General features: G+C 56.1%; 2 protein-coding genes across 2 annotated transcripts in view; one reads left to right on the forward strand and one right to left on the reverse strand.

Moving 5' to 3' along the window:
* Window positions 1-9,193, reverse strand: part of slc26a10 (solute carrier family 26 member 10) — a 96,062-nt gene extending 86,869 nt beyond the window's left edge. The window contains exon 1 of the mRNA XM_085972515.1: window positions 8,773-9,193. Coding sequence (XP_085828641.1) covers window positions 8,773-9,040 — 268 coding nt within the window. The 5' untranslated portion in view covers window positions 9,041-9,193. The remainder of the gene's footprint in view (window positions 1-8,772) is intronic.
* A 1,736-nt stretch (window positions 9,194-10,929) lies between these two features.
* Window positions 10,930-13,228, forward strand: part of LOC147096938 (beta-1,4 N-acetylgalactosaminyltransferase 1-like) — a 184,254-nt gene continuing 181,955 nt past the window's right edge. The window contains exon 1 of the mRNA XM_085972516.1: window positions 10,930-11,004. Within this exon, the coding sequence (XP_085828642.1) occupies window positions 10,930-11,004 (75 nt within the window). The remainder of the gene's footprint in view (window positions 11,005-13,228) is intronic.

A 13,228-nucleotide genomic window follows, 5' to 3' on the forward strand; every position in this document is an offset into this window, starting at 1 on the left:
CGGGGAAAGGTAGGAAAATTAATGAGATTAGATAAGTTAATTCGTTTCTAAATCATTTTTTTAAAAAACAATATGTGTTTTAAAAGCAACGTTTTTTTTTAAAGACGCAGAAAGCGTGAAAAAGAAAGGAAAAGTTTGGAATCAAGATGGCGGCGACTCACCTCGGTTCAGAACGATAAGGCTCGGCCACACACGCACCGATTGGCCCGGCGGCAACACGCCAGCAACCCGCGTACGATTGGTCGAGCTCGAGGTCACTCTGTCGCTAATGAGCGGATAATGAGATGCTAATGAGCGGAACGTTGAAGGTTTTTGGGATACCGCGGGGCGCGATTTTAGCCCGCCGAAACGTAAATACGCTTAAAACCGTCTCGGAAGCGTAAGCTTTCTTTGGAGGTAACGCGCGCGTAGGTACGCCCTGTAACTTTCGAGCGCATAGCCCGACAGACACACACGCGATGACAGACAGAATGACAGAATGACAGACAGAATGACAGAATGACAGACAGATGTACCGATTTATTTATATATATAGACTAGCTGAAGTGCCCGGCGGTGCCGAGGCTTTTTCGAGGGCATGTTGTTGTTGGAAGAGAGAGAGAGAGAGAGCGACTGGCGGCGGGGGGGGGGAGAAGAGAGAGAGAGAGCGCGACTGGGGGGGGGGGAGAAGAGAGAGAGAGAGAGAGAGAGAGAGCGACTGGGGGGGAAGAGAGAGAGCGACTGGGGGGAAGAGAGAGAGCGACTGGGGGGAAGGGAGGGGCGGGGGGGCGGGGGGGAAGGGAGGGGGGAAGGGAGGGGGGGGGAAGGGCGAGAGCCCTGCTCTCCGAGCCCCGCCCACCCCCCCCCCAGCCGAGCCCGATTGCGGCTCTGAGAGACGGCAGGCGGCCGAGCCCCGCCCCCCCGGCCGAGCCCGATTGCGGGTCCGAGAGACGGCCGGCGGCCGAGCCCCGCCCCCCCTCCCCGGCCGAGCCCGATTGCGGCTCTGAGAGACGGCCGGCGGCCGAGCCACACCCCACCCCCCTTCCCGGCCGAGGCCAATTGCGGCTCTGAGAGACGGCCGGCGGCCGAGCCCCACCCCCCCCCCGAGCCCGATTGCGGCTCTGAGAGACGGCCGGCGGCCGAGCCCCGCCCCCCCCACCGAGCGCGGAACAGAGACGCCGCGTCTCACCTGCTCCTGCTGCGCGCGCACCCTGACCCTCGTGGCTGACGCCGTTGCCCTGGGTAACGTGACACGGCGGGGGGTGGGGGGGTGAGGAGCTTAGCAGAAGCGCAGCCACCTAGCTCGGGCCTGGCTGGGCAAGAAAGGCGCAGGCTTTGAGGCCTAAGAAAAAAATGGGCAAAGGTAGGAAAAAGAATGTTCAGGTTAGGTTTACAAATGAGTGATTTTTTAAAAAACAATTTAATAAATTCAATTTTATTTTGGTGGAAATGTATATTTGAAAAGAAAGACGCAGAAAGCAGGAAAAAGAATGGAAGCAAGATGGCGGCGACTCACCTCGGTTCAGAACGATAAGGCCCGGCCACACATGCACCGATTGGCCCGGCGGCACACGCCAGCAGCCCGGCGTACGATTGGTCGAGCTCGAGGTCACTCTGTCGCTAATGAGCGGATAATGAGATGCTAATGAGCGGAATGTTGAAGGTTTTTGGGATACCGCGGGCGCGATTTTAGCCCAGCCGAAACGTAAATATGCTTAAAACTGTCTCGGATGCGTAAGCTTTCTTTGGAGGGTAACGCGCGCGTAGGTACGCCCTGTAACTTTCGAGCGCATAGCCCGACAGATGCACACGCGATGACAGACAGAATGACAGACAGAATGACAGACAGAATGACAGACAGAATGACAGACAGAATGACAGAGAGATGTACCGATTTATATATATAGATAGACTAGCTGAAGTGCCCGCGGTGCCGAGGCTTTTTCGAGGGCATGTTGTTGTTGGAAGAGAGAGAGCGAGCGAGTAGGGGGAAAGAGAGAGAGCGACTGGGGGGAAAGAGAGAGAGCGACTGGGGGAAAGAGAGAGAGCGACTGGGGGGAAAGAGAGAGAGCGACTGGGGGGAGAGAGGGGCGGGGAGGGCAGGGAGGGGCGGGGAGGGCAGGGAGGGGCGGGGAGGGCAATGGAGGGGCGGGGAGGGGCAGGGAGGGGCGGGTAGGGCAGGGAGGGCAGGGAGGGGGAGGGGAGGAGGGGGGAGGAGGGAGGGGGGAGAGGGGGGGGAGAGGGGGGAGGGAGTGGGGGAGAGAAGGGGAGAGAAGGGGGGAGAGAAGGGGGGTAGCGAAGGGGGGGAGGGGGGGAGAGAGACAGAGGGGAAGGAGGAGAAAGAGGGCGAGTGGCCCGCGGCCGCAAATGGAGCCAAGCCCCGAGAACAGGCGTGAGCTGGCTTGAGGCTGAGAGACGGCCACGCCCGGTTGCCGGGGTAAACCCTTCCCCCCCTTCCGAGCCCCGTCCTCCCGAGCACCGGCCGCGCCGCCCCGCCCCGCACTCCCGAGAGCCCCGCTCTCCGAGCCCCAGCTGCCCCGCCTCGCACTCCCGAGAGCCCCGCTCTCCGAGCCCTGCCCCCCCCCGGCCGAGCCGGCTTGAAGTCCGCCGATTGCGGCTGTGAGAGATGGCCGGCGGGCCCGGTTGCCGGGGTAACCCTTCCCGCTCACCAAGCCCCGCCCGAGATCCGCACTCCCGAGAGCCCCGCCCCCCCCCCGCCCGAGCCGAGCGGGGAACAGAGAGAGACGCCGCGTCTCAGCTGCTCCTGCTGCGCGCGCACCCTGACCCTCGTGGCTGACACCGTTGCCCCCGGGTAACGTGACACCGGGGGGGGGTGGGGGCAGGGGGGTGAGGAGCTTAGCAGAAGCCGTGGGACAATTACCTAGCTCGGGCCTGGCTGGGCAAGAAAGGCCCAGGCTTTGAGGCCTAAACAAAAACGGGGAAAGGTAGGAAAAAGAATCTTCAGGTTAGAGAAAATATTTACAAATGAATGAAGTTTTTTTTTAAACAATTTAATAAAAGCAATTTTATTTTGCTGGAAATGTATATTTGAAAAGAAAGACGCAGAAAGCAGGAAAAAGAATGGAAGCAAGATGGCGGCTACTCACCTCGGTTCAGAACGATAAGGCCCGCCCACACACGCACCGATTGGTCGACCGTCAGGTCACCAAAGCGTAGGATTGGTCAATCGTCCCGTCACTCGACCGTAGGAGGGCCCGGCCGCACGCGCCAGCAACCCGGCATACGATTGGTCGACCTCGAGGTCAATCTGTCGCTAATGAGCGGATAATGAGATGCTAATGAGCGGAATGTTGAAGGTTTTTCAGATACCGCGGGCGCGATTTTCGTCCGGCCGAAACGTAAATACGCTTACCAGCATTTCGGAAAGGTAAGCTTTCTTTCGACGTAACGCACGCGTAGGTACGCTCTGTAACTTTCGAGCGCATAGCCGGACAGACGCACACGTGAGGGACAGACAGACAGAAGGACAGACAGACAGAAGCACAGACAGACAGAAGGACAGACAGAAAGAGGTATCCGTTTATATATATAGACTAGCTGAAGTGCCCAGCGGTGCCGAGGCTTTTTCGAGGGCATGTTGTTGTTGGAAGAGAGAGAGAGAGCGCGACTGGGGGGAAGAGAGAGAGCGACTGGGGGGAAGAGAGAGAGCGACTGGGGGGAAGAGAGAGCGAGACTGGGGGGAAGAGAGGGGGGGAAGGGGAGGGGGGGAGGAGAGGAGGGGGGACGAGAAGGGGAGGGGGGGGAAGGGGGAGGGGGGGAAGGGGAGGGGGGAAGGGGGAGGGGGAAGGGGAGGGGGGGAAGGGGAGGGGGGGAAGGGGAGGGGAAGGGGAGGGGGGGAAGGGGAGGGGGGAAGGGGGGGAGGGGGGGGAAGGGGAAGGGGAGGGGGGAGGGGAGGGGGGAGGGGAAGGGAAGGGGGGAGGGAAGGGGGAAGGGAGGGGGGGAAGGGGGGAGGGGGAAGGGGGGGGAAGGGGAGAGGGGAGAAGGGGGGGGAGAAGGGGAGGGGGTGAGGGGGGGGAAGGGGAAGGGGGGAAGGGGAAGGGGGGGAAGGGGGAAGGGGGGAAGGGGAAGGGGAAGGGGAGGGGGAAGGGGAAGGGGAAGGGGAGAGGGGAGGGGGGGAGAGGGAGGGGGGAGAGGGAGGGGGGTAGAGGAGGGGGGAGGAGGGGGGGGAGAGGGAGGGGGGGAGAGGAAGGGGGGGGGAAGGGGGAGAGTCCCCGAGCCCCCTGATCCCTGAGGCTTGCCCCCCCACCCCCCCACCTGAACTACCGAGCCCCCCGATCCCCGAGGCTCGCCCCCGATCCCCGAGGCTCGCCCCCGATCCCCGAGGCTCGCCCCCCGATCCCCGAGGCTCGCCCCCCCGAACTCCCAAGCCCCCTGATCCCTGCCCCCCCCGAGGCTCACCCTGGCCCCCCCAACCCCACCCCACCCCATCACCGAACTCCGGAGGCCCGATCTTCCGAGCACCGGCCCCCCGCCCTCCGGAGCCCCGCCCTCCCAAGCTGGCTTCATGGACCGCCGATTGCGGCTGTGAGAGACGGCCGGCGGGCCCGGTTGCCGGGGGGTAACCCTTCCCGCTCACCAAGCCCCGGCCGAGATCCGCACTCCCGAGAGCCCCGCCCGAGCCAAGCGGGGAACAGAGAGATGCCGCGTCTCAGCTGCTCCTGCTGCGCGCGCACCCTGACCCTCGTGGCTGACGGCGTTGCCCCGGCCGGCGGGCCCGGTTGCCGGGGTAACCCTTCCCGCTCACCAAGCCCCGGCCGAGATCCGCACTCCCGAGAGCCCCGCCGCCCCCCCGCCCGAGCCGAGCGGGGAACAGAGAGACGCCGCGTCTCAGCTGCTCCTGCTGCGCGCGCACCCTGACCCTCGTGGCTGACGCCGTTGCCCCGTGTAACGTGACACCGGGGCGGGGGGGGTGAGGAGCTTAGCAGAAGCCGTGGGACAATTACCTAGCTCGGGCCTGGCTGGGCAAGAAAGGCCCAGGCTTTCAGGCCTAACAAAAACGGGGAAAGGTGGGAAAAAGAATCTTCAGGTTAGAGAAAATATTTACAAATGAATCTAGTTTTTTTTTAAACAATTTAATAAAAACAATTTTATTTTGCTGGAAATGTATATTTGCAAAGAAAGACGCAGAAAGCAGGAAAAAGAATGGAAGCAAGATGGCGGGCTACTCACCTCGGTTCAGAACGATAAGGCCCGCCCACACACGCACCGATTGGTCGACCGTCAGGTCACCAAAGCGTAGGATTGGTCAATCGTCCCGTCACTCGACCGTAGGAGGGCCCGGCCGCACGCGCCAGCAACCCGGCGTACGATTGGTGGACCTCGAGGTCACTCTGTCGCTAATGAGCGAATAATGAGATGCTAATGAGCGGAATGTTGAAGGTTTTTCGGATACCGCGGGCGCAATTTTTGCCCGGCCGAAACGTAAGTACGCTTAAGACCGTTTTGGAAAGGTAAGCTTTCTTTCGACGTAACGCACGCATAGGTACGCTCAATAACTTTCGAGCGCATACCAGACAGACGCACACGTGAGGACAGACAGAAGGACAGACAGACAGAAAGAAGCATCCGTTTATATATATAGACTAGCTGAAGTGCCCGGCGGTGCCGAGGCTTTTTCGAGGGCATGTTGTTGTTGGAAGAGAGAGAGAGAGCGACTGGGGGGAAGAGAGAGAGCGACTGGGGGGAAGAGAGAGAGCGACTGGGGGGAAGAGAGAGAGCGACTGGGGGGGAAGAGAGAGAGCGACTGGGGGGAAGAGAGAGAGCGACTGGGGGGGAAGAGAGAGCGCGACTGGGGGGGGAAGAGAGAGAGCGACTGGGGGAAGAGGGTGGGGGAAAGGGAGGGGGGGGGAAGGGGAGGGGGGGAAGGGGAGGGGGGAAGGGGAGGGGGGAAGGGGAGGGGGGAAGGGGGAGGGGGGAAGGGGAGGGGGGAAGGGGAAGGGGGAAGGGGAGGGGGGAAGGGGAGGGGGAAGGGGAGGGGGAAGGGGGAAGGGGAGGGGAGGGGGGAAGGGGAAGGGGGGGAAGGGGAGGGGAGGGGGGGAGGGGGGGAGAAGGGGGGGGAAGGGGAGGGGGAAGGGGAGGGGGAAGGGGAGGGGGAAGGGGAAAGGGGGGGAAGGGAAGGGGGGAAGGGAAGGGGGGAAGGGAAGGGGGGGAAGGGGGGAAGGGGGAAGGTGAGGGGGGGAGGGTAATGGAGGGAGGGGAGAGAGGGAGGGGGAGAGAGGGGGGGGAGGGGGAGACTCCCGAGCCCCCTGATCCCCGAGGCTCGCCCCCCCACCCACCCCCCCGAACTCCCGAACCCCCTGATCCCCGCCCCCCCGAGGCTCACCCCCCCCCGAACTCCCGAGGTTGGCCCCGCCCCCCAACCCAAACAACACCCACCCCAAGCACCGAACTCCGGAGGCCCGATCTTCCGAGCACGGCCCCCCGCCCTCCGGAGCCCCGCCCTCCCGAACTGGCTTCAAGACCGTTGATTGCGGCTGTGAGACGGCCGGCGGGCCCAGTTGCCGGGGCAACCCTTCCCGCTCACCAAGCCCCGGCCGAGATCCGCACTCCCGAGAGCCCCGCCCCCCCCCGCCCCGAGCCGAGCGGGGAAGAGAGAGTCGCCCGCGTCTCAGCTGCTCCTGCTGCGTGCGCACCCTGACCCTCGTGGCTGACGCCGTTGTCCCGGGTAACGTGACACCGGGGGGCGGGGGGAGCTTTGCAGAAGCCGTGGGACAATTACCTAGCTCGGCCTGGCTGGGCAAGAAAGCCCCAGGCTTTCAGGCCTAACAAAAACGGGGAAAGGTAGGAAAAAGAATCTTCAGGTTAGAGAAAATATTTACAAATGAATGAAGTTTTTTTAAAACAATGTAATGAAAGCAATTTTATTTTGCTGGAAATGTATATTTGAAAAGAAAGACGCAGAAAGCAGGAAAAAGAATGGAAGCAAGATGGCGGCTACTCACCTTGGTTCAGAACGATAAGACCTCGAGGTCACTCTGTCGCTAATGAGCGGATAATGAGATGCTAATGAGCGGAATGTTGAAGGTTTTTCGGATACCGCGGGCGCGATTTTAGCCCGGCCGAAACGTAAATACGCTTAAGACCGTTTTGGAAAGGTAAGCTTTCTTTTGACGTAACGCACGCGTAGGTACGCTCTGTAACTTTCGAGCGCATACCAGACAGACGCACACGTGAGGACAGACAGACAGACAGAATGACAGACAGAAGGACAGACAGGCGGACAGACAGAAGGACAGACAGACAGAAGTATCGCTTTTATATATATAGATAGATAGATAGATGTAATCCTATGAAACACATTAAAAAGTCGATTAGCAATTTGTTTGAGGACAGAGATTTTGTGCACCTATTAACGAGTGGAAATGAAACACCTAAATGTTTGTTAAAATAGCAGATGTTAATAAACTAAATAGGAATGTGGCAGAAATAAGTGATGTCATTGTTTTACTGTCATGGATGGCCTCCAAGACTGATCCTGCCATCACTGAGTCATCGGAGGGCGGGTCATTTGCGAAATGATAATGTAATAAAGAGTGGACATGTGGGAGGTTGTCCGTGGGCTATTGACAGTGGAAGGTAGCTGTGTAACCCAAGAATGATGGATGGTTGTCGTGCTGTCGGCCATGCGTTCCGTCAATTATATAAAAAGTGTGCTGGGAAGTGGGAAGGAGGAGTGTGGGGCCACGTGTTGTGTCGGGCATAATTGGCTATTGCTAACACCCTGATGAGCCTCGTGTATCAGAATTTTCAACCGGTTGCTCCGCACATGTTCGGGCTCCTTTCATCTAACGCACAATATTCATTAATATTCACATCAACCGTTACAAAATATAATCAATTGGGACTTTTTTTGTTTTGTGCCGAGGGTGAAATTGCGTTTTTTATTTCCAATGTAGGAATTCACACGACAGAAAAGACCATTTTGGATCACTGTCCAAGAGTTCAGTAACAGAATAGGCAGGTCGCTACCGATATCCTTCAATCAATGTTCTGAACAAATGCCTTTGCAACTCCCCCTGAATTGGCAAGAGAACCAAAGGCGACGCAAAAAAAAATCTTTTTTACGCAGCGAGTGGTTATGATCTGGAACGCGCTGCCTGAGAGGGCGGTGGAGGCAGATTCAATCACCGCTTTCAAAAGGGAATTGGATAAGTATCGGAAGGAAAGAAATGTTCAGGGCTACGGGGAAAGGGCGGGGGAGTGGGACTAGCTGAAGTGCTCTTGCAGAGAGCTGGCACGGGCTCGACGGGCTGAATGGCCTCCTTTTGTGCTGTAACCGTTCTATGATTCTATGTTCTCCGCCTCCCTCGGCTGTCCATTCCAAACACTCGCCAATATCTGATCTGCCACATTCTGAGCTTCTGAGCTTCATCCTTGAGTGTGTATAGGATTTTTCACCTCACTTTCTACTTGCACCAACTGAAAGGGGTGTTGACTGACCCCCTCCCAGACCAAGCGCTCTGCAGTTGGCTACCAGGAGAGAAAAATGTTGCCCTGGTGACAACGCTCCCTCCCGTTTTCCCTCCCCGCTTCCGCGCGAGTGCCTGGCGTCGTCCCGCGGCGGGAGCGGGGAAGCTGAGGCGACAAAGCCCCGCGACTCGACTGAGCTCTCGGCTCCAACCCTCCGCCCAGTCACCCTCGCCGCCAAATCGACTTTTCAGTTGGAGGGAGTCGAGTTGCTTTCCCCAAGAGTGGCGAGAAATAGGAGACGGGACGAAGTCGGAGAGCCGCGCTTTCTTTCTCGACCTGAAATAAAGATGAGAGCTTGTCTACCTTGTGGGATGTGGATGATCCCCACCGTCAGGCCCGCGATGATGTCCCCAATGAGCCAGCGCTTTAATTTGTACCCGGGCAACCAGGTGAGCAAAGGTAAGCGCTCCTTTAAGAAGCGTTTCCAGGCGTTCCCCGAGCAGGCGCAGCTCCGCCTGGCCATCTGCTGGAAGCTCTCCGCCACTTTGTCCTCTTCTTCCTTGGATCTGCTGAAGCACTGGTCGAACCGGTCCTCGGTGTAAATGGAGCGATAGATGACCACCCCGCTCATTCTGCCTCCCCGAGACTATCTGCTGAGTCCAGAGAGAGAGTGGGCTCCTATTTGTACAAATCCGTCAGCCCCTCTCTCTGCTTTTTCCTGTGTGTCTCCAAACCTATGGAAACACAGAGAGAGAGACTTCCTGAAGGCGTTTATCATTTATAACATTCCTGGGGGGGGGGGGGGCGGTCTGACTCTGCAAGAAGCGCACTCGACCTTTCCCCCCCCCCCCACCCCCCCCCCCCCCTTTGATCGGGCGAAGTGTAATTCCCTTCCCTCTGCGTGTACCTGCACTAAATACCTGGCTTCAGCAAGTTGCATGTGGGCGGTGGGCAGATTTAACTGGCCCTTGCTTCAGTGACTGACAGAGCCGGCTCCGGCCAATTGCAACACAATTCTGCCCCTCATGGATACAGCCAGTGATGATGGACAAGGTCGGCAGTCGCGCCGTGCTCGGTCTCCGTGAGGGCTGCTCTTCGCAAAAGTTGGACCCCTCTTTGTTCAGCTGTAGATCTCAGAGCATGTCTTACTGTCGGAACTAACTTGTCGAAAGTGTTACGGCTTCCTTCCCCCCACTTCTTTTCGAAAAATAATACAAGATAGATTCATCTTTCGAACGGTGAGTGCGGATGAGGTCGCCAGGAGCTCTCGCTCGCCACCAGTCGAGTCGACAACACCTGCATTTGGGCTGGAATCCGCGGCGCGCTGTTTCAACGCGGTTACGGCTGGCGACCGCGTGAAACCAGCGTACAAAAAGGATTTCTCCCAAGCCCGTTCCCCCGGGCAGTGCCAGCAGAATTCAATCCCCCCGTGGTGGGCTTCGAGTTCAGCTCTATCTGTGAATCCAGCTCCCCTGCGTGGTCAGGCTTCTTACCTCCACCGACCGTTTCCCGGACGATGCGTCAGTTTTCTGCAGTTGAAATACAATATTCACCAAATGAATAGGAATGGTGAAGTAAATGTCAAAAAAGGAATCTCAGTAAAAAGACTTGCATTTATTTAGCGCCTTTCACGACCACCAGACATCCCAAAGCGCTTTACAGCCAATGAAGTACTTTTTTTGGAGTGCAGTCACTGTTGTAATGTGGGAAACGCGGCAGCCCAATTTGCGCACAGCAAGCTCCCACAAACAGCAACGTGATAATGACCAGATCATCTGTTTTTTTCGTGATGTTGATTGAGGGATAAATATTGGCCAGGACACGGGGAGAACTCCCCTGCTCGTCTTCGAAATAGTACCATGGTATCTTTTACATCCATCTGAAAGAGCAGACGGGGCCTCGGTTTAATGTCTCATGCGAAAGACGGCACCTCCGACAGTGCAGCACACCCTCAGCGCTGCGCTTGGGAGTGTCAGCCTAGGTTATGTGCTCAAGTCCCTGGAGTGGGACTTGAACCCACAACCTTCTGACTCCGAGGCAAGGGTGCTACCCACTGAGACATGGCTCACTGGCAATGCAATACTCTCTCTGTGAAAGGGCTCCCAATGATGAGATTCCTGTTTGACTTGATTCCAAAAGTAAGGCTGTCTCTTTAAACACATGGGCACCGAAATTCCCATGGCCTCGGTCCGCCACGGGAGGTTGAGTGTTCTCCCATCAGTTTGCCTTGTCCCTGACCCAACACCTTTGGGTTATGGCTCATTTTCATAAGAGGAGGCGGGTGCCGGTGTCAGTTCCGGGGTTCTCTGGGCATGTGCCCCATGGGGAGCCAGGAATTTCCCACCCCAACTCCATGAGGGGGCTTGCCATTCCGCCCAGTGAACTACAGGAATTTGTTAAGAAATTGTGGTATGATCGATTGCAGAGTGATCAATTGTTGTTAGAAAGCTGGCATTTTCAGCCTTGTTTGGGTTCTATTTCTGCCAGGATCGTACCCTGGCACTCAAGTCCACCTGCATCATGGTGGCGCACTTTGTATTACGGGCGCTGGAGGTGGAACTGGCAGAATGTCTGACTGAAGATGGCATCAAGACGGTAAAAATCATAGATTTAAATTACAGCATGGAAGAAGTCCCATTGCACCTGTGCCAATAGCAGCTCTTTAAATGGAGCGGACTCCTCTAACCCCATATCCCTGCCCTTTCCCTGTATATCCTTATATATATTCTTCCTTTTCAAACACTTTCAAATTCCTTTTAGATGATGTTACAGTCTCTACTTCAATCACCACTTGTGGTAAAGCATTCCATATTCTAGCAACCTGTGTGAATAAATCTCTTCCAACTTCCCCCCTTCATTCTGGTGATAGCACTCAGCCTATGCTCTCTTGTTCATTATTTGCCAACCAATCTTTTAATACCTGCGTGCTCAGATCCTTTCAATATTAGATCTTCCTTAGGAGATGCACACATTGGGAAGATCCTATCCAGAGTCAACAGTGGAGGCTCCCACATCAGCTTCCGACATCCCCTGTAAATATTGCTGCGCCATCCTTCTGCTAGATTCACGGAGCTCCTTCAACTGCTCGGGTTTTCTCCAGGATTTCATTCTTGGAAACTGACCTTGCTCCAGTTTATTTCATTCATTCTTGGAAACAACACTCCACAGACACACCCAACCGCCTCTCAAGCTTCCTTCCTTTTGGGAACGAAAGCCAGTTTTGCATCCTCTGGACCTCCTAGCCATAGTCCCTTCCACGGCCGGGCTCGCCTCCTGTTCTGTGAATCTGGCCTTCCTGTTTCACTGGGACCCATGTGCCATTTCCCAGCTGACTCTCGCAGGGGCAGTGCCACACAGTAGGGCTGGTTTTGCCATTGGGCGCTGCCAGCCCACGATTGCCCTGACCGTATCGTGTGAGTGCCACTCCTCGCTTGGAGCGGCCAATCGCAGAAATAGCCCACGGGATTAGGGTCCTCATCTGCTGCTTGCTTGCATTTTTCTGTGGCTAGTGCTTCTGTTGCAATGATTGGATGAAGGAAAGAAAGAACAAAAGAAAGAAAAAGTGAGAAAGAAAGAACGTAAGAGAAAGAAAGAAAGAAAGAAAGCGAGAGAGAGGAAGAAAGAAAGACTTGCATTTATACAGCGCCTTTCACAACCTCAGGATGTCCCAAAGCGCTTTACACCAATGAAGTACTTTTGAAGTGTAGTTACCATTGTAATGTAGGAAATGCAGCAGCCAATTTGTGCACAGCAAGCTCCCACAAACAGCAATGTGATAATGACCAGATACTGTAATCTGTTTTAATGATGTTGATTGAGGGACACCGGGGCGAGGGAACTTCCCTTCTCTTCTTCAAAATAGTGGCCATGGGATATTATACGTGTCCACCTGAGAGGGCAGACGGGGCCTTGGTTTAACATCTCATCCGAAAGACAGCACCTCTGACAGGGCAGCACTCCCTCAGCACTGCACTGGAGTGTCAGCCTAGATTTTTGTGCTCAAGTGTCTGATGTGGGACTTGAACCCACAACCTTCTGACTCAGAGGTGAGGGTGATACTGCAACGTGTGCTGAAATAGGTGCTTAATTCCCGTTATCAACTTAGTCATCCTTTGCTTTACCCTTTCCAAAGCCTCTATGGGGTTTGGAACCAAAGCACAAATCTGCCCTGAATTTGGCACTGCACCAACAACACCAGGCATTTATAACACCTTTAACATATAGTGATGTCCCAAGGTGTTTCACAGGAAAAGTAGAATTCTAAATAGGAATAGATAAGGAATGGGTCATGGGGAAGAGATTAGGACAGTGACCAAAAGCTTGAACGAAAAGATGGCTGCGTCTTGCCTGAGCCGGGAGTGCTCAAAACAGAAAAGTGCTCCATTCCCCAAAGCTAACAGTCAGCACCCTCGACAGAAATACAGCATTTGGGAGAGAATTCCGTCTCCAAGCACCGGGGCCAGTAAGAGTTTAAAGAGGCGGAACCCTTATCACAAAATTGGGCACAAGCTGCTCCTAATTTTCCATCCCAGTCATTTAAAGAGGGTCCAATCCAGGCTTTGGGCATGACCAGAAATAGCTGGTAGACCCAATTCCCGAGCCAACATGCCAGCAGCCACACCTGAGTGGCGCAGAAAGGGACTCGTGTGCCAACTGTTCGCACATGGATGGCCCAGCTGGACAAAGAGGCTCATGTCAGTGAATGACTATCGCCACCTCATTTCCTGTTGGGTTTCCAACAAAATAAACATGATCATTCACAAATTGACCTTTCAACAATACACCTGCGCCATAAATTAAATATGTTCACCCTCGTCAG

This window comes from Somniosus microcephalus, chromosome 33 (genome assembly GCF_052327205.1).
Source record: "Somniosus microcephalus isolate GS21.2 chromosome 33, FLI_Smic_1.0, whole genome shotgun sequence".
Lineage (NCBI taxonomy): Eukaryota > Metazoa > Chordata > Chondrichthyes > Squaliformes > Somniosidae > Somniosus > Somniosus microcephalus.